Consider the following 22189-nt stretch of genomic DNA (forward strand, 5'->3'; position numbering starts at 1 on the left):
AAAGGGGCGACTATGACGAGTCAGAGGGAGTTACGTACTAGGGACCTTCACCTATCGAGCTAGCAAACATGGCCCGCGACTCCAACCGATGAAGAGATGGGGAGGCAGTTATCGAGCTCGCAAACTTGGCCCGCGACTTCGACCACTGCGGGGGGGGGGGGTGTAGGATTAGTGGAGATCCGGAACAGAAAACAACAGCTTTCTTGGGGAGAGTGACGAGCAGAGCGAAGAAAAATGGCAAGATGACTGGAAAAAAGTACGATAGGTGGGATGACCAATAAGAAGCTAGAGAGGTTGAGACGGGGAAGCGGAGACAGAACCGGCAGTGCGTTTCTGTTCCGTGAGGGAATATCGGCCGTGAAAACTACGTCCGACGGAATAGTCAGACTCTGAGGCAGAGAAAATGTTGTTCGTGGCAGATATAGCGTGATAGCTGTTCTCTGACCGCCAAACAAATGCCTCTACTGCGATTTGGCCTCGTATTATATACACACTCGGGATGTGAGCCATTTCTCCTCTCCTTGGCGTGGCTTGGAGTGCTATGACGCCATTAACATCACAAATTCCCGCCATAACGTGGTGTTTTCTAGCTGGACCCTCTCTCTCTTGGCTTGGTCATGTGGTCAGGAGACCCTTCGGCGCTGTGAGCAAGTTACTAGGGGCAGGGATATGGGTGGGCATCTGGCTCTTGATATGAGGGGAAGAAACAGCAAGTCTCGTATTCTGAAGAAATGTATCTTCTAGCAAGACCATCTCTCTCCTGGCTTGGCCACATGGTCAGGAGACCTTTCGGCACCATGAGCAAGTTACTAGGAGCAGGGGTGTGGGTGAGCGTCTGGCCCTTAATACGAAGGGAGAACAACAGCAGCTCTCGTCTTCTGAAGGATCACGCAGGCAGTTATGTGAACTTTACAACACTGTTATCGGCTACAAATTCAGTAAGATAATTAAGGGCGATTTTGATACTAAACTTACATGGAATAAATATATAGAATGTATAACACGAAAAGCTGAAAGGCGTTTGTCACTTGTAAAATGTTTGTCAGGCATGAAATGAGGATGTTGAAGAAAAAGTTTTATTGCTATTTACAATGTGTGTATAGAATCAATAATTACGTACATAATTAAGAACAGAAAATCTTAAAAAGATAAGATAATTCGAAAATCGAAATCTCCGATTTATTACAGGAGTTGTCAAATCTACTCTAATATTTCCAGTGTAACTAATAGTTCATCAGTTTCTTATTGAATATGAACTAGAAAAGGATGCTATTATTCAGTAAGAAAATTGATCAAACTTCCATTTAACAATTGGGAGCGAAGAAATTTCATAATCATTCATTCATTCTTTCATTTTTTCTTTCTTTTTTTTTCCTTTCTTCCTTCTCTCGTTCTTTTTTGTAGTTTCCTTTTCTCTTTTACACACGTGAGCAGTTGGGTGGAAAATAATGAAAATTGTAAATGGTTTATATTGATTATAACAGTTCAGATTATTGTCTTTTTTTTTACAGTGGTAGCCAGTGCATGGCTTGAAACCTTATTGGATGTGATAGATCTGTTACCTGCTGCTGTGATCAAGTCTGATGTAAGTATTGTTAATGTAGTAAATGAAGGTAGGACGTTATTTAATTTGTTCATATGCAATTTATAAAGTACAAGTAATTAATAATTTAAGTTATGCAGCATGTGAAAACATTCTTAAAATACTTTGCGAAGGTAGTTTATTTAAGGTTTCAAAGATTATAACTTACTTCTTATTCAATCACGAAACAACATTTCACTCTAGTGTTAAAATTAAAACGCATAATAAAATTGTCATTTCTGGAACATAGAGGAGTCACAGAGAATTTGGAACATGAAAGGATATATGAGTAGCTTAATATCAAAGACGGACATCTATCGTCTCCATAGTTTTGATCTAGAGGCAATTTTTTTAATTCACAGTGTTCTTTGTAATATTTAACACAATTTATTTTATAAATGTAGTGTCAGAGTTTGCATATGGTTTCACTATAACTGGAAAGAGCATGAAAAATTGTATAAAAAACCACAGCTATCTAAATTTGGATTGAGGTCAGATGTCCGTCTTTGATATTAAGCTACTCATATTATGTTTACAACCTCCTGTTCCTATTTTAATAATTAATCACAGTACATAAAAAGTAAAATATAAAGTTACGTGTTTTTTTTTAGAGGAATCTTTTTTCAACTCGAGTTTATGTAGATAGTACTTCTGATGTTATGTTGGTTACTATGGTACTACTTATTTACATTAATGGTAGTTGTTGATTGATTTATTTATTATTAACTACAATAAATTCTGTTTCAATTTCCTTTCTCCTAGTGATCCACATTGTAATTGAGAAAAACATTATTATAAGGTTATTGCAGGAGAAAGTGCATTGTGTCATTTGGTTTGTAGAGTCTGGGACTGTAACTGTCATACAAAAAAAAAAAAAACACCGCTGTTGGTATAGGAAGACTTTTCCACTTAAACTAAGCATCAGAGAGTGGTTTAAAAATATTAGAGAAACTGGTTGTGTGAAAAATTCGCCCTGGAGTGGACATTCTGTGGTCTCGTAAGAACCCATCAACTGTCTAAACATGCAGTCCTTGAAAGTCGATTCTCATATCTTGCCATGAGTTACTTCAACTGTCGTCAACAATTCAATGAACTCTTTCATACCTATGCTGTTATATCCGAGTGCTTACAAAACGCAGGTTGTTCAACCATTAAACCCAAGTGATTACTAAAATCGGGACAAGACCTGTGGACACTCTGTATATTGCATCCTTAAAATAATGTGTTATAACTACCAGAAGTTTGTTGTGAGTAAATACAAGATAAGCATTTCAAAGTCGTATGAAAAATCAGGATTACCAAGTATCAGTATGAGCCCTGCAGACTTTGCCCTTGAACTTAGAGATATGGCAGTTTCACTGTTTCATAGAGAATTAAATAAAGATTACAAAACTGGCTGTAACTCAAAATTCAATTTTTGGGAGTTATGACAGTATTATTCTATGGGTGCGATATATAAACTTTTAGCATACGTAAGATATTTTTCGATACAAGAACATATTAAATTATAGTTATATAAAATTTAAGCACAATTCATATTTTGTTATGGAAGTCGAGATTGAATTAGGAAAATAGAAAATAAAAATTAAGATCTTGTGAAATGAAGCTTATGAGAACGATTGGTGATACAAAATGGAATGTAAAACGAAATTAAATATAATTTTATAACTTAACGATCTGTCATCCACAGTTGAAAACATCTATGAGGGTTTCCCAATGAACAGACAATATGAAATGTTCTTCTTTGAGATCACAACTGACACCAGGGCATGCTTGAAGAGGAAAAGAGAAATGTACATTATAATTTGTTTTTCGAAGTATAGTTAAACACAAGAAAAATTTGAGAATGATAACAAAATTACTGTATTTCTGAATGAACCAAGTACACATAAAATGAGTTGTGCCATGAATTTTGGAGGGAAGGTAGAAGAGGAGAAGTATACACTTGTGCAATTCAGATATGAAGCTTCAGAATAAGGAAAATTCTACGTAAAGATAATAACAATAACAAAGATTGTTCACTCTGAAACACCAGTGATTCTAGTTGAACACCGACCATTAAAAGTTACCTGTGCATCCCTAAGTTTGATTAGTCATAGTTCATCTTTATTGTATTAGCCATAACATAGAGTGTCTGATATAACGTGACATAGCAACACTACACCTATCAACCATGCAGCACACTGAATTGACGCTGGTAATGTGTTATCTACTCACCCATTTTAACCAAGAACTTGCTAAAACTGCTCACCATCTTTTTCTATACAATTGGCACCTGGTTAACATGTTTTCCAACACTAACTCAAGTTTCCATCAAGAAACAGTGCAATCTCCAGACAAATATTATGCTTGAGATCTTCTAAGGTAGTCCACACCTGTGGAGTAACTGCTAGCACGTCTGGCCCGGGTTCGATTCCCGGTCGGGGCAAGTTACCTGGTTGAGGTTTTTTCTGGGGTTTTCCCTCAACCCAATATGAGCAAATGCTGGGTAACTTTCGGTGCTGGATCCCGGACTCATTTCATCAGCATTATCACCTTCATTTCATTCAGACGCTAAATAACCTGAGATGTTGATAAAGCATCGTAAAATAACCTACTAAATAAATAAATCTTCTAAGGTGTTGGGTTTGCCCTATATACTTTATCTCTCAGTGAACCTCAAAGAAAAAAATTACTGGGGGTCTGGTCTGGGGATTGAGGGGCTACAGATTAACAATAATGTTTCTGTCCTGGAAACTTAATTTCTTGTAGGGAAACGTTCTTGTATGAGCATTGACAAAATCCTGGTAATTTTGTTTCTTCTCGGTCAGTTCGTGAAAACGGGGGTGTAAAATCAGATTCATATACCTACTGGTATTTATCGTTTGTTGGTTTCTAATGGCTGCCCTTGAATATTACTCCATTCTTCATCTTGCTTCCCAATACTAACTGGTAATGCCATTTCCGATATGTTAATTTAGCTCTTTGCATTTAAGGAGATGTGTTTTATTCATTTTTTAATTAATTTCACTGCGGCTCTTTCATTCTTCTCTTTGATAGTTTTAGATGTTGATGTGATGTCATTTTTAACTCTTACTAGAATTCTGCTGATGCACTGTCTACTCTTGAAAAGTGTATGAGTTGCATATTCTGTTGTTTGGTAATATTTTACATATTATGATGCAGTGGCATCTCCTGACTTTGATCTTAAGGCGTTGGCTCATGGACGGAGTGAAAACCTAGCTGAGTACACAGATGGCATTCTTTTCTGAAGAAGGAATACACAAGTTAGTCCCACGCTATGACAAGTGCTTGAATTTTTATGGCGACTATGTTGAAAAATAGTGTCACTATTAACTAGGAACGTTTTCCAGGCAATAAATAGTTTGTAACATTGTTTATGTTTTTTTGTAGCCAATCGGAAGTTGATTTCTGAATAGCCCTTGTACTTGATAGGATGGAGTAATTTTTATCCATGAGACTTCTGATTTCTCTCACTTCCTATAATAATTTCCTGTGGTTTTCTCTCTCAAGTTTCCTTAGTCTTTGTGACCATGTGAATAATCGTTCTCGATTTTACGTGTCATTCTTGAAGATTTCTTTGAATGATGTTGATTTTAGCTCATTAATTCCAATGCATGAATTTTGTCTCTTTATAAGCATTTCTTGTTTATGGACCCTTCTCTTCTCGTATCTTCTTAATTCACTTAATTGTATTGTCTTACGATATTTTTGGTCGATAAAGGTCTTCTGGTACATATCTTCGGGTCTTTTGGCACCAGATGTACAGAATATATAATTATGTTCTTTATAGGTAGTTTTCATTGTTGTATTTTTTTTCCTTTACAAAGATGATAATTGGAGTGTTGAGTTTTTTCTATTCTTTCATATTGGAATGAAGATCGTCATCATCGTAGATTAATAGATGTATTATTCGTAGAAATGAAATCTTAATTTCCACATCAAGGCCTTGATTTAGCAATCAGTCTTTCACGTTGCCATTTCCCAATTTGTATCTGTTGTTTTACTATTGATGTCTCAACCATTCTCCACCAGCAAGTCCACAGTGTTACTCGAATTTACTTTTGTCTTCTACAAAAAATAATAAAAATACCATTAAGTTAATAAAGAAATTACTAACATGAAACATTTTGTTGGTACTTGTGGATGATAGAAACAAGTGACCTTTCTAGGAAATATTACTTCAAAATAAGTCCAAAATTGAGATGGTATTGATAAAATTATGGAAATTTAATTTCTAATAAGAAATTACAGAAAGTTTCTTCCACTTTCGTTGTCACCAAAGTGACAGTGGCATACAAGACAACTGACAACACTTGTCCTAACACACATGACTGCCATATGAATGTGCCTGAAAATTATAAATACACTGCTTCCATTAGGATGGCAAAAGGAGGAGAGAACTGTCTGACACTTACAGAGCTGAACATAATGTACAATTTTGTTGGGAATACATTGGACAAGAATACATTAGCACTGTACATTTTTCTGAATTTTTTATTATAGTCATTCAAATAGTAACACTAGAGCGTCATATTGCACAATCTCCACGTTTGTAATTGTACGTGTGTGTTTCCCTTCCCTACTGCTTTTCCTTCGAATTTCATGGCACAACACAACCTGCATTAAATGAAATTTCCTTTTGAAATGTTTAATACTTTAGATGGTACAGTTCTTCAGTATGTTGTTGAAGTTGCCACTTCATTCATGGTTATTGATGGCATTTGGACGAAATCTGGTAGAGAAAAATTGGAAGAAGTGGGCCAATATTTGGGAAAGATTGGTAAAAGCAAGTTGATATCGGGCCTGAACACTCACCAGATATGTCCCCACTGAAGACTTTGTAGTACTGTGGGCTGTTCATTTAAATCTTGCTCTCTAGACAATCTTAATAGTACCGCAAATGGATCAGTCAATAGCATAACTTAAACGAAAATGAAAAATGGTTTTATGGAACTTTAAAATTATGTCATACGTTTATCTGCTATATATTGGTATTGAATATATTGCAATGTAATATTCTTAAGATGTAATGTACTGAAATGTAAACATATTATTTTTACGAAGTATTTTTACAGTTTCTTTTTATTTCATGTATCATAATTTGAGATATTAATATTTTAAATTCTACAAGAAATATACAAATCCTCTATGCATTTTATAAACCTCATTATGATCAAGCGGGATGGCTCAGTTGTAAAACACTAGACTCGCATTTGGGAGGTCCCAGGTTCAAATCCTGGGTTGGCCAATCTTTTCATGTTTTTCTTTTTCTCCTGAGATATGTTCGATTATAAACAACTAGAAATCTGGTTATTTCAAAGAAAAATTCCGGATTGCTTTTCACATCAACAACAGAGATTTTTTTCAACACCAATTGCAGGTACCGGTACTTGACTCTGTGTTATTCACCCAATAGTTCCGATCTTAGAGCACCGTCCCATAGTTAAAGTTCTTTTTGTCGGTAGTTTAGTGTTTTAAAAAACGTGCTTGAAACAGACTCATTTTATGACATACAAAAATTCACAGAAAATATTTATAAGGACTTGCTGTACTACTCCAGTTCTGTGATAAGAACCCTTGCAGCCACTACATAAAACTTAAACTATCGTAATGACTGGTTGTTTAATTTAAAAATCTAAATATTCATGTTTGTGAAAAATGTTCGTAAAAGTAAAAATCTTTGCAGGCTGAAACTTACATACCATACATATTTCTGTTAATAATAAAAAATCAGCAGTATACAATTCCTAACAGACAGTCATACGTGATCTCAAAGTTAAACCAACTGTAAATAAAACCTAAATAAAAAATTATAATGTACCGGTAATGCAATTTCAAATGTTAAATCCCAAATTAGGTCATTTAATTGAATGTATTCTGCAAAATGATATATTTTCTTAGATAACCTTTAATTTTTGAAATAACGTTTTTTTTTTATTTCAAGACTATTTTGTCTCATGGACACTGATTATTATTGTGTGCGTGAATGTGATAATTATTATGTTTTCTGTTTTAAATAGATTTTGCCAGTTGCCATTTCGAAAGGTCAAATATCTAAGCCTATTGGTGCCCGCCTCACAGCCTGCAAACTTCTTGGAAAAATGGCTACAAAATTTGAACCATACATGTAAGTATACCATTATAAGAATATGTATGTTATGATTGAATTTTATAAAAGTAAAAATAATAGAGTAAATTAGGTACAATAACAACCATTCAGATCCAGTCAGATCCTTTCAGAACCGGTTTTCTTGTTCCTGGCATTTACTATCTTAGCATTTGTACTTATGTTTCTTCTTCTTTTTATTTTCCTCTTCTGCCTGACATATATTATGTCTAAAGGCCTGTTACAGTTCTACATAAAATTTTCACGCCATCTCTTGTTAGGACGTCCTATGTATAGATCTTTGGCTTTTTGGAGCATATCTGTACAAGGTTTTTGGGATTCTGGTTGAACTCATTCTTTCCAATTGGGATTTAAAATTATACTGATACTGTTAGAAATAGTTTTTTTCTGCCCCTGTATTCAGTGTAAGTTATGATAACTTAAGTTTAAATAATTTAAATAAAGAAAATGAAATTGTAGGATTTATTCTACTTAATTTTGACTTCATATTTATGGTTTGTACCTTCTAATAGCTTACAATAGTTCGAGAAGTGGTGTTTTTACTTTATTTATAAGAGTTGTAGGGTTGGAAGCAGTTTTGAGAGAGTGACTCAGTGATGAAATTTGCCCGGCCAGTAGTATAGTGTTGAGAGTGCTTCACAGTGTAGCAGTTGTTTTGTCCTACTGCCATTGTGTCTTTTGAATAATAAAATAGAAAAAAAAAGGTGGCTCAGTCGACTAGGAAGAAATCTGTTACGAGAACAGGGGAGTTTTGCCAGCCGAGAATGTGATTTCAAGCAAAAAAAAAAAATATATATATATATATATATATATATATATATATATATATATATATATATATTATATTGAAGATATTTGGAAAAGTGCTTCAGTTCCTGTGGTTTCTCTCCGCCAAATATCTATGATGATCAGCATTTAGTACAGGAAAGTAAGAAATGTTTTAAAATTAGGTGATAACAGGGGAAGTAAAAGGGCAATGTAAGATTTTAGAATTTAAAGTGAATGACGGAAATTGTTTGATATTTCGGCTTGTAAGTGTCCAGATTTCACTTTATGCCACTGCGAAAAGAACAACAAAGTTCCTCAAATGGAAAGAACGTTTTTAACAGACCAAAGAACATATAGAAAAATAGTGATCGCCAAAGTCGTTATTACAACAACAAAGAAGCTGTAATACCGAGAACACTGAGAAAGCAAGAAGCGATCTTCAGCTGAAGCTTTCGATCAACCGTCTACCAATGCCAACACCATGTCTACCGACTCGTCAAACTTTTTGCAGAAAAGAAATCCCTATTTTCATTTGAAGTATAATTTAGAGCTGTCAAGAAAATAACCGAAGATAAGATATACTTCATAAATGAGAAAATCCCTCCCAGCATTAGCAAAAGTGAAGAGCAGAGCTGGCATCATATCAAGAAAAGTTGTAGCCATTGCTACTGAAGTTCGAGGGGACTTCAATATAGTGAACCATAATAGAATATTTAACATAATTAATTGACAGATCTAAGCAAAATAAAAGAGAGGTTGCTAAAAATCGGAAGTTTTAAGAAGTAAAGAAATGGTAAATCTTGTGAAGCCTCATTCAATATATTTCGATGGGAAGACAGAGCTAATGCTTATGATGTCTGGAAGTCACAGGGATATGAAAAATGGAAGAGTATTAGTCTAGAACTGAAGAACCAGGCAACAAATATATCAATCATGCATCTTTAACCGGATCAGCAACAGTCAACAATATTGCTAGTGCCATCTCCAGCGAAGTAAAAGAAAACAATATAGATCATTGAGATTTGGTAGCTATAGGCTGCAATGACACTAATACCAATGTGGCATCTAAAGGAGGAGTGATTCTAGAACTTGAAACCCTCTTAGGGAGCACTTTGCAGTAGTGCATTTGCCTATTTCATTTCTGTGTGATTAAAGATGTTATTTGTTAATAATAATAATAATAATAATAATAATAATAATAATAGTAGCAGTAAATTCAGTATTCTGAAATTAAAGGATGAGGAAACTAAGCAACATTATCAGGTCGAAATTTCAAATAGGTTTGCTGCTTTAGGAAGTTCCAACGAAGTTGAGAAAGAGTTCGATCTTAATAGCATGTGGGAAAATATCAGAGATAATATCAAAATTGCAGCTGAGCAGAGCTTAGGTAATTTTGAAACTAAGTAAAAGAAACTGTGGTTTGATGAAGATTGTTGCACGGTAGTAGAAAGAAGGAAACAGACAAAATTGAAATTCTTACAGTTGAGGTGAATAGAGATAATTATTTCAATGAAAGACGGGAAGCAAATCGTACACTTAGGAATAAAAAGAGAGATTACTTGAAAGAAAAACTGAATGAGGTAGAAACAAATAATAAAAACATTCGAGATTTAGATAAGGGTATAAAGGAATTTAAGAATGAGTATCAGGCAAGGGTAAACGTGATCAAGGATGAGAATGGTGTCTTGCTTGCAGACTCTTATTCTATCCTGAACAGATGGAAGAACTATTTTGGGCAACTACTAAATGTACATAGGCCAAATAGAAATGATCGAGACGAAATTCAGATACAAACTGCTGAACCATTTATACCCGAACCCACACTTTCAGAAGTCAAAACTGCGAAAGAAAATCTGAAAAAGTACAAGTCTCCAGGTATCGATCAAATTCCAGCAGAATTAATACAAGAGGGTGGAAGCGCATTATCTGGCGGAATTTATAAGCTTGTACTTGCTATTTGGGAAAAGGAAATTGTACCAGAACAATGGAAGGAGTCCATAATCGTACCTATTTTTAAGAAGGGGGATAAGACTAACTGTAGTAACTTTCGAGGAATATCACTTTTGTTGACGTCGTACAAAATTTTGTCCAATATTCTTTTGAGAAGATTAACTCCGTATGTAGATGAAATTATTGGGGATCATCAGTGTGGTTTTAGGCATAATAGATCGACTATTGATCAGAGTTTTTGTTTTCGACAGATACTGGAGAAGAAATGGGAGTATAAGAGTACAGTACATCAGTTATTCATAGATTTCAAAAAGGCATATGACTCGGTTAAGAGAGAAGTTTTATATAACATTCTTATTGAATTTGGTATTCCCAAGAAACTAGTTCAATTAATTAAAATATGTCTCAATGAAACTTACAGCAGAGTTGGTATAGGCCAGCTTCTGTCTGATGCTTTTTCAATTCACTGCGGGCTAAAGTAAGGAGATGCACTATCACCTTTACTTTTTAACTTTGCTCTAGAATATGCCATGTGGAAAGTTCAGGATAACACAGAGGGTTTAGAATTGAACGGGTTACATCTGCTTCTTGTCTATGCAGATGACGTGAATATGTTAGGAGAAAATCCACAAACGATTAGAGAAAACACAGAAATTTTACTTGAAGCTGTAAAGCGATAGGTTTGGAAGTAAACCCCAAAAAGACGAAGTATATGATTATATTTCGTGACCAGAATATTCTACGAAATGGAAATATGAAAACTGGAGATTTATCTTTCGAAGAAGTGGAAAAATTCAAATATCTTCGAGCAACAGTAACAAATATAAATGACACTCGGGAGGAAATTAATCGCAGAATAAGTGTGGGAAATGGGTGTTATAATTTGGTTGAGAAGCATTTGTCATCTAGTCTGCTGTCAAAATATCTGAAAGTTAGAGTTTATAAAACAGTTATATTACCAGTTGTTCTGTATAGTTGTGAAACTTGGACTCTCACTTTGAGAGAGGAACAGAGATTAAGGGTATTTGAGAATAAGGGTCTTAGGAAAATATTTGGGGCTAAGAGGGATGAATCAGTCAATCTTCTTAATGTATCCAGCTGTTTGCTGACAACATAAAGTCCACTATAGTCCACTGTAGTCTATTCAGTTGTTTTTCACGAGAAATGAGGGGTATTTTGATCGATGTTCATTATAGATGCCTGTTGCTAGTAGCCAGAGGTGGGGTGTAGTCAATATATACTGCAGGGCTGTGTCTTCTGCAACTGGTACTGTACTAATGATTTTAATTTACTTCTTTTGTGGTTTATGGATGGACAGTATAGAAGAATGTGTTCCAGATCTTCATCATGATTATTACACCACAGACAAGTAGGATTATCAGAAATGTGAAATCGGTGTAGGTACAATTGAGTGACAATGTGACATGTTCTGGCTCTTGTTAAAAATGTTTGAACATGTCTGGGCAAGTTTTTTGTACATTTCCAGGTCATTTGGTTTCTTTTGTACAGACTGTAAAATTTTTCCTTTGTCAGAAGAGAGCCAATTGTTGATCCATAGGTTTATAAAATGAGACTTTACTGAAGCAAAAGCATTGGATAGAGATATCACTTGAAGAGGTGTTGGTTGCAAATATGTTGCCTGTTTTGCAATATTATCGACTTTCTCGTTTCCAGGTATACCACAATGACTAGGTATCCATTGAAATGTTATTTCCTTTTGGAGTTCTTTTAGTTTACTTAGTTGTTTCTGAATTGGAATAATTCTATGTGCATATAGATTTGGTACATATTTAATTATATTAAATATAGCCCCCTTGGAGTTGGTAAGTATGCAAATAGATTTTTCAGAAATTTGAATAACGCATTGAAGAGCAGCATCAATAGCTAGCAATTCAGTGTCAAGACTGGAGGAGGATGAACATGGTATGAAATAACTTTCTTGATATTTTGGAATATAATACTCTGCTCCTGATGTCCCATTATTAGGATTTAGAGATCCATCTGTATAAATTTGAAGGTGGTCCTTATATGTACTGCAGAGAAGTTCCATGGAATCTAACTTAAGAATGTATGGAGGATCATTTTTGGAATGATTTCTTGGAATTTGTATGCTATGTTCTGGAATCACCCATTTCCATGGAGGAATTTCGTTCACAACTGGAGTTTTAGCAATGAGTGTGTCTGTGATATAGATTGGTATTTCTTCTTTTTTTATTTTATAGAAATTACACAGGATATCATCTGACAGTTTGAAGAACATCTGAGATCTGGATGAGGCTTGCAATTTTAAATGTATTTTTTGATCCTTTTGTAATATATAGTGTCTGAGTGGTTGAATATTACATTCAATTTCTAGGGCAACAGTTGACGTGGTTGAGGGATGAAGTTACAGGAGAATGGAGAAAGTTACACAACGCAGAACTGCATGCATTGTATTCTTCACCTGACATAATTAGGAACATTAAATCCAGATGTTTGAGATGGGCAGGGCATGTAGCACGTATGGGCGAATCCAGAAATGCATATAGAGTGTTAGTTGGGAGGCCGGAAGGAAAAAGACCTTTGGGAAGGCTAAGACATAGATGGGAGGATAATATTAAAGTGGATTTGAGGGAGTTGGGATATGATGATAGAGACTGGATTAATCTTGCACAGGATAGAGACCGATGGCGGGCTTATGTGAGGGCGGCAATAAACCTGCGGGTTCCTTAAAAGCCATTTGTAAGTAAGTAATAATAATAATAATAATAATAATCCTTTATTTATTCTGGCAGAGTTAAGGCCGTGAGGCCTTCTCTTCCGCTGAACCAGAGGATAAAAAGGAAATAGATTTGTTGCTTTGGAATAGTAAAAAAATCATGCCAAAGTATAAGATTGGTAGCTTAAGATTATGTTTATCGGTTAACATCCTTGAAAAATACACATTTATGTTGACTATTGCATTGAATCAGATATGAGATTAAAAGTAAGAAAACAACATAAAAATAATTTCCTTTGCAGAAGAAAATTAAGTCTTAGTAAAGAATAAATACTGTTAAAAAAATTGAAAATAAGTACAATTTCGTACGTAAATAAATAAAGAAAACACAAAAAGAAAAAAAAATAGGGTATGAGCGAGACTGAACTGTCTTTCCAGTTCATTTCCACCACTCTTCTCACTGAGCTAATTGGCCAGTTGTGTTGTAATATTTTGCTAAGGATGCTTGTGCTGTGCAGCATTTTGTTACAGTGTTGCCAGCTGTTCATCCTTTTAAGTCCAATAAAAATAATAAAAAAAAAAATAATAATAATGTGCATGATATGAATTTTATTAAATACTTTTTAATTTTGACATTTCGATGGCTAAGATTCAGACTGTTTTAAGTCCAACTTTTTATAAGAAAGAAATCTGTGTTTCATTGTGTTCCAGTTCTTGTCTGCATATATGAATCGAACAAAATTGTAAATATTACTCTCCATAAGGTTGCTATGAAACTATTCCAAATTGTTTCATGAAGCTTTGAATGTCAGGAGCTTAAAATAGCTCTCCCGAAAAAAAAAAAAAATTAGTAAAATGGACTTGGAACAGTCTGGTTCTGGGCCAACGATTTGGTGAAGAATTACGTGGTGAAGTCCAAGTGTGCCATTTTTTCTTCACCTGGTACAATGAAGATGTGACCCTTATTTATGTAGTCAAATCCACGATTTCTTCTTTCAAAAGGGCTAGAGTTCGAGAGTTCAGGTGGACAAAGTGGTAAATGAGATAGATTTTCCACGAGTATACCATTGTCTTATTTAATTCTTATTTCACCAAATTATTTTTTGTGACCCTGAATAGCTTACAATTTTGTAAAGAACCATAAAGAAAAAATAGCAATGTTCTGGTTCTCTTTAGTATATGTAATGACATGTATTTTGTTAAACACAATATGTCTAACCAGAAGTGGCAGCTGAACTGAAGAGTATTTTCACTCTTTTTTTTTTCACCATGTCACATTCTCTCTAGGCTTCAAACCTAAGCAGACTTGCTTCCTCACTTTTCTGCTTCTCGCACAGTGTTGTGGTCAGGACCAATGAACCACGAATTACATTCTAGGCATCATCTGTTTAAATGTTGTTGTGTATATAGGTGTGGGCAATATTTTGTTAGAATCATATTACATTTTAAATTTGTTTATATTGTAACTTTAAAATTCAAAACAATAATGTAGTTTTATTCTTACAACAATAACTCTTCACTTTCTACAATTTAATTCTACTCCCGTCAACAATGGGATTTGCACTCCACACACGACAATGACAATATACTTGGATTATTGAGAACAACAATGAACTGTTAATCTTAACTAATGTTCACAAAGCACTATTTACAAATCAGAACTGTCAGTTCTCAGTTCACAGCTCGTTTGCCTTGGCTAGTTCTTCTAGCTCAGTCACTCGAGTTCACAGTATCTCGAACCCCAGACCTTCAGAGACAATCCGCTGAACTTCGAACTCAGGTCCCCCAACTGCGGTCCACTGCACTCAAACTCAGGACTTCCGGCTCCACAGTTACGGACACAACTCAAGTCGAACTTCGGTCTCGAAGCTGGCTTCACTGCTACACAAGACTGGCTGGCTTGCTGTCCAACGATTACAACAACACTGCAACTAACTAAACTGCTCCTCAAGTTCACTCGCGTGTCGTATTCATAACTAAACCATAGTTACAAGAAATTTCTACGGGTGTCCAGAGATAGCTCTCTCGAATTATCTGGATATCTCCCCTCTCTGCCACGGTCGCTCTCTCTCTTCTCCATGCCACAGCACATGCCACGGGAAGCAGATGCGCGCGCACTTGCGCCGAACTACAGCCACCTTGTAATCCTTCTGCCGGTCGTGAGATCGTATCCCAGCTCTGTCACAATATATAAGCTTCTGAAGTTCATCTTCATTAAAGAAGCATTTATATTATGTTTTGAATAGAGTGTGGATTTTCATGCACTATCAAATCTTAAAACATGCATGCATTCATGCACTATCATATGGGGGGGGGGGGGGGAATATGCACTATGAAAATTGAGTTCTACATTGTGACATTTTTATTTTATTTTGAAACAACGTACTGCAACTAATTTATCAAAATTTTTTCACTTAAGTTCATGTGTTTATTTGAAGCACGTTCTTGAACATAGACAATAATCTTTCTACATTATAAGTAGTGACAGGTCCATACTTAAGCGAGGAAATTTGGGACAAAGTGAGGTCGAATTGTAAGTCTTTCGCATTTTCAAATAACTATGACCCCATCGGGAATGGAACCCACGACCTTCCGACTTTGAAGCTTTATACCTTAAACTCTATGCTATCACGCTTCCCAAAATACACAAGTACTTATGTCTTTATTACAACAATCAGATAAATTACATCACCGTTCGTCTTTAGAAATAAGACATAAGATTTCTTCTTGCAGTTCTAACAGGAGCTAAAGTAACACTTCACATTTCGTCACAAAAGTATACTAAATTGCAGTTTGCAAACATGTTGCTTATGCCTTCCTTTCTTTCAATATTTTAGCCTCCAACTTGTAATGAGCGAGAGCTAAGGTTTGGAAATTCTGTTGTAACAAAGGGAGAGTTTAGACTAGCTGTCAGGTAGGATGCCACGAAACCATATTACTGGAAGCTTTCTTTTATTTTTTTCTCAATAGACAAATAATGTGGAAATACCAGATTCTACGAAACAACATTCATAAAAGGCACCATTTTGCAAGTTAACATAATATATGCACTAAATTCAGAAAAAAAGTACATCATATTTATGCAATATAAAAATCTAAATATGTGCTACTATAAATCTAAAATCTTCAAAATATGATTTATGCATGAATTTACTAAAAAAAATGGCCAAAACATGCAAACATAACGGAAAAAGTACTGTTGTATGGAATTAATAAGTCATAAAACGAATATATGTAAAGTTTGAGAAGTGTATCAAGCTTATGTAAAACATGCATTTGCATGAAAATCCGGGTCTAGTTATGAATGTTAATGGTTGATACAGAGCACTGTTACGTATTTCTAAAACATTAACATCATATTTATTGCTTCTTTGTGTAGGCCTATATATAGAAAAATAATGACAAATATTATACTGAGAAGTCAGTTTTATACATTGTTTATGTGTTTAATAATAATAATAATAATAATAATAATAATAATAATAATAATAATAATAATAATCCGTGGCACTACAGCCCGTGAAGGGCCTAGACCGACCAGCTGGCTGCTGGCCTCACGCCCACATGCCGAAGCAGAGGTGGACGATCATCCAACCAGAATGGAGGTATCGTGTGGTTAGCACGATGATCCCCCCAGCCGTTATAGCTGGTATTCGCAACCGATTTCGCTACCTATCGTAGCTCCCCAAGTGCATCACGATGCTGGGTGGGCACCGGTCCCATTCACTGTCCGAAATTTCATGAGAAAATTTCTTCCCCCATGAGGACTCGAACCAGCGCGCATTCCGTAACGCGAGTCCTAGGCGGGATGCCTTAGACAGCAATGCTACGGCGTGGGACGTTTATGTGTTTATATAGTCTTATTTCAGGTTGAGACCAAACATAGTACAGTAATTAATTTGTTTCTATAGAAATAAACTATTTTATTTTCATTCTTGATTACACACTTTTAACACGTCTTGTATATCACTAATGATATTTTTGAACACATTGTATTAACAACTTTTATAACTTCTCTGTGTTAAATAATGAAGCTGTTATGGCACATGATCTGTAGTGACTAGTGTCGGCAGGACTTTACACCATTATCAAACTTCGTCATAAGTTCATAGCATATTTTAAATAAATTATGGTTTTCATATTTAGTCCGTCATTATTGTAATAATATGTTTTTCTTTCTTTCCAGAAAAACAAAAACAACATTATGTAACTCTATTCCTCTCACTCTCAACTGATCTATATAGCTTGGCTATGTGCATCAGTGGTCAGCTACATATTGTGTATACCAATAAGAGATGTCGTTTTAAGAATAAGAGAAAGAGAGGGAAACCCTATTGCAAAATATGTTAAATCTTGTTATACCAGAAACTCATATTAAGTATTTAATGTTCATGGCCGTGTATGTAAAGAGTTTAGCAAAGTTCATTTTTGTAGTTCGCGTGATTCTTTTTGATCATGGATTGTATGGTACATATTTTATGTCGTGTTGAAATATTGTCATGTCCTCTTAAATATTACGACAGACCTGAATGTTTGTATTGCTGTTGTGTTTGAATTAATAATGGTATTGTTTTGTAGATTGAAAAAAGAGGTCCTACCATTGATACACTCACTCTGCCAGGATGTGAACTATGAAGTGCGTGCGTGTATCTGCTCCCAACTTCATTATGTTGCTAGAAGTTTGGATGCAGAAACAGTGAAACCTGCTTTATTGCCATCTTTAGTGGAACTTGCAAGGGATGAAGAAACTTATGTACGACTTGCGGCTGTGGAAACTATTGTTAATATGATTCCTAATTTACAGACAGGTTTGTATCCATTAATCTTTGGTGTTACGAAGATGATTCAAATCTTTGTATAAACTATTGTTGTTCCATCTAGTGATAGCCCTACCAAGTTACAAAGCATAATAAATTATGTTACGATATTGCATTTTACACAGCAGTGCAGCAATGTGTTCAGTTCTATCTTCCAAATCTTGAAAGTGTTCACATTTCATAATTTTATTGTTGAAATATAGATAGAGTTATAAGAGATTTATAAAATAATGGTCTCATTCTCTGCTGTATAAGCATATTAGATTCCATTGCTTGTCAGTTAATATAAAGTTGGTAAGTTCAAGTTCAGTTAAGGAAGGTGAATTTTTTAAGAAGTGATAAAAATTCTTAGTATTATGTCTTCTTTTGAAAGGGAAATAAAGTCAAAGGTCTCATGTTGTACATTTTCGGTACTGGTATGTTAAAAATCTCTGACCAAGACATAATTACCAGCTGACTCTCTTTTCAACAAATTCGTATCTTATTTGAAATTATAGTTATCATTTATATCTTGTGAGACTGTAGCAGCTATAATATAAAAACAGGAAAAATTTAGAGACAGTGGGATGCAATAGGCCTTAAAATGTTGCGTCATTTAAGAGACACAAAAAGAAATCACCGTTATATCGTATTTTTTATGTAAAGGAATGGTGTCTAGTGTTCATTGTTTTTTTTTTCTCCTTTTTTCTTTGTATTATATTTCCATTTCTCTTAACTGTTTACATGGCATTTATAGACTGTTATTACGAGGGCCACATTTTTAGGTTACATGGTTTTTTCTTTCTGTTTCTAAAATTTCAACATAGTTTTTCGTTTCATGTTCTGTGTAACTACATATGTGTTTCCTAAAAATGGCTAAATGGGATTTTAAACAATTTCTTCCTTTCACCTTCCATTAAAAAAGGATAACTTGGTGTGTATGTTTAAGTGACGGAGTGAAAAGCAAGTTTTTCAAATTGAATTAAAAAATGGAAGTTCTTAGAATTAATCGGCAGTACTAAAAATCTTGGTTGGTTGGTTGGTTGCTAATGCTTAGGGGATTGGAGTTCTTCCATTTGCCGTCTTGCTTCCCAGTATTATATAAACAAATCTATAGATGTTAAATTTTTACAGTTCTTGAGGTGTATCATTACTAAAATGTGAAGTTATAGAAACACATAGACCATATATTTGTTTTCAAACTGTGTGTTGTGGCTCATGGGGCATCACAGCTTTTAGTCAGGAGCACCATCAAAATTCTTACTGAAGATTACAATCACACGCCATGATAATGAGCTGTATGCTAGTGACAGTCAATTAGTGCCCTTATAATTTCAGTTTATTTTTCCCCCAGACTTTTAGTCTTCATAAATTACATATAAAGATAATTATTTTTATAAATTTTTGAATCAATCAATGGAGATGATCTTCATTAAGGGAGATATGCAGATTCTTATTTTGTCCGTCCATTTCATATGCCTCATTCTTCTCCATATCCACATTTCAAATGCTTCTAGTCGCTTCTCTTCACTTTGTCGTAATGTCCATTTTTCTTCCCATACAATGCCACACCCAACAAATCATGCCACTAGTCTCTTCCTTAGTTCTTTTTCCAGAGGTCTGCAGAAGATGCTGTTTTTTATGTTGTTGTTGTTGTTTTATAATGCCAGGCATTTGACAATAAAGTCATTTGATCTCTTGCACTCCAATATTTTTCAAAGATATTATCATGGTCAGCCATTGAAGCACAGATTTTTTAGGTGTTCCGAATCCATTTTTTGGTTTGAGTTGCACAATGGGCAGATAGGGGACTGATATATTCTAATTCTATGCAGGTGTTTGGCCAAACAGTCATGGCCTGTTGCCAATCTAACTGCAGCTACAGACGATTTTCGTGGTAAATCGGGAATTAACTGTGGATTATGATGCAGAGAGTTCCATTTTTTCCCTTGAGATTGTGTTATCAAATTTTGTTTGTTGAAGTTTAAGTATGTAGATTTAATAAATCTTTTCACAGAGTAATACGTAGATTTAGTAACAGATCTGTAAGTAGCAGTGCTGCCCTTCTTTGCTAAAGCATCCGCATTCTCGTTTCCCAGGATTCCACAGTGGGATGGTATCCATTGGAATACAATTATTTTATTGAGTGATATTAATTGAGAGAGCATTTTAGTTATTTCTGCTGTTTGAGATGAAGGTGTGTGTTTAGAGACTATTGATAGAATAGCTGCTGTGAAGTCTGACAATATAACTGCATTCTTAAAATTATTGATGTGGCATAGAATATTCCTGAGACTTTCACTTATTGCAACGATTTCTCCATCAAAACTTGTTGTTCCATATCCAAGAGATCTATAAAGTGAGAAGAGACAGAACGTAACACCTGCACCGGCACCTTGTTCTCTGGAAATGAAGGATCTGTCGGTGTATAAATGAAGCCAGTTTTGTGGAGGGTACCTAATATTAAGTCAGCTGGCTACGGACTGAAAGGTCCGGGGTTCGATCCCAGGTGGTGACAGGATTTTTTTCTCGTTGCCAAACTTTCAGAACGGCCCCGAGGTTCACTCAGCCTCCTATAAAATTGAGTACCGGGTCTCTCCCGGGGGTAAAAGGTGGTCAGAGCGTGATGCCGACCACACCACCTCATTCTAGTGCTGAGGTCATGGAAAGCATGGGGCTCTACCTCCATGCCTCCCAAATGCCTTCATGGCATGTTACGGGGATACCTTTACCTTTACCTTTTACCTAATATTAATTGTCTCTAAAGACAAACCGTCCTTTCCTGTCCGCCTTTTAACTTCTTGGCAACAGGTCATGCTACTGCTTATAGTACACCCCAGTATTTGAAGCTGTCCACTTGCTTTATTGCCTCATGTAGAATTCACACATTACCTTTGTTATTTTTCTTCCAATAACCATGGTCTTCGTCTTGTTTGCATTTATCTTCATCCCATACTGTTCACACCTGTCATTTAGCTTCAGTAGCATATCCCTTAGTATCATCTCTTCTGCTAACAATGCCATATCATCAGTAAATCTTTTGCACTTTATTCTTCTTCCTCCTACTATCACCTTTCCCATGTTCTGAAAACGCTCTTCACTAAATCCTCTAAGTAGATGTTGAACAATGTAGATGATAAAGAGCATCCTTGTTGTACTCCTCCCTCTATTTCATTTCCTTCTGATATTTCTTCTATTCTGATTTTGACTTGTTTCATATAAAGATAACTGAACAGCCTCCTCTCTTTCCAATCCACATCAATTTTCTTCATGATCCCTATAAGCATATTGCAATTCATTCTGTCAAATGTCTTTTCTAGGTCCACAAATACTATGTACACTTCTTTATTCTTTTCACCGATTTTTTGCAGCAGTCCAATTGCATCTCTATACTAAAAGCCAGGTTATGAACCGACTAAACAGGAAGTAGTTGGCAGGGCGAGAGGAAAGTGCGGGTTAGAGGGGTAGCCTATGCAGCGATGACACATTGAGTATGGCGGGGCGGAGGGGGGAAGGAGAACGGAGCTTTTCATTGGACCTCACGTGAAAATGTCGTCTGCTAACGAAAATCTGGCAACGGAATCACGGAGACAGTGTAGCCAAACTTCCCAGTTCATTTACAGTACCACGTGCATTACGAGTCGCATTCGTACCAGCGTCATTAGCTCGTGGTTTCTTAAAAACAGTAATTTTAATTACTAATATTGTTGATAATGTTATCGAGAACTATATACAGTAGTTATTTTAAACATATCGGTGACAAACGCTGAACACGCTTTGAATCTCGCACCACTATGTGGCAATGGAGCTCAGAAAGAGAGCAACAGAACGTTGCTTCCGGTTTAGTCGGTTCATAACCTGGCTTTTAGTATAGTATCTTTCCCTTTCCTGAAGCTAAACTACTCTTTTTCCAACTGTCCTTCCATCTTAGAATATAAACGTTGATTCATTATTCGCAGGAGAATCTTCACTGTGTGTGATATCAAGTTGATAGTCCTGAACTCATTACATTTCTTGGAATTATTTTTCTTCGTTATTGGCAGCAACACTGTCTCTGTAAAATCTTTAGGCCATTCGCCTTTCACATATATTTCATTGAGTAATGATAGAATTTGCTTTTTGTCTTCACACAAGCATTTCACTAATACAATGGAGATTCCATCAATTCAAAATGGCAGACTGGTTGTTTCCTAATAAATTAAAAAAGAAACTAATTTATGCTTTTTAGAGGAATGAAGCTTTTATTTAAAGTCTTAAATATTTGA

General features: G+C 35.3%; 1 protein-coding gene across 4 annotated transcripts in view; it reads left to right on the plus strand.

Moving 5' to 3' along the window:
* LOC138706106 (serine/threonine-protein phosphatase 4 regulatory subunit 4-like) overlaps positions 1-22189 on the plus strand; it is a 150371-nt gene that overhangs the window by 37627 nt on the left and 90555 nt on the right. For all 4 annotated transcript variants that reach the window (XM_069835074.1, XM_069835072.1, XM_069835075.1 and 1 more), the window contains exons 4-6: positions 1512-1585; positions 7606-7712; positions 17707-17936. In XM_069835074.1, coding sequence (XP_069691175.1) covers positions 1512-1585; positions 7606-7712; positions 17707-17936 — 411 coding nt within the window. The remainder of the gene's footprint in view (positions 1-1511; positions 1586-7605; positions 7713-17706; positions 17937-22189) is intronic.

Source organism: Periplaneta americana, chromosome 9, assembly GCF_040183065.1.
Source record: "Periplaneta americana isolate PAMFEO1 chromosome 9, P.americana_PAMFEO1_priV1, whole genome shotgun sequence".
In the NCBI taxonomy this organism is placed as follows: Eukaryota; Metazoa; Arthropoda; class Insecta; order Blattodea; family Blattidae; genus Periplaneta; species Periplaneta americana.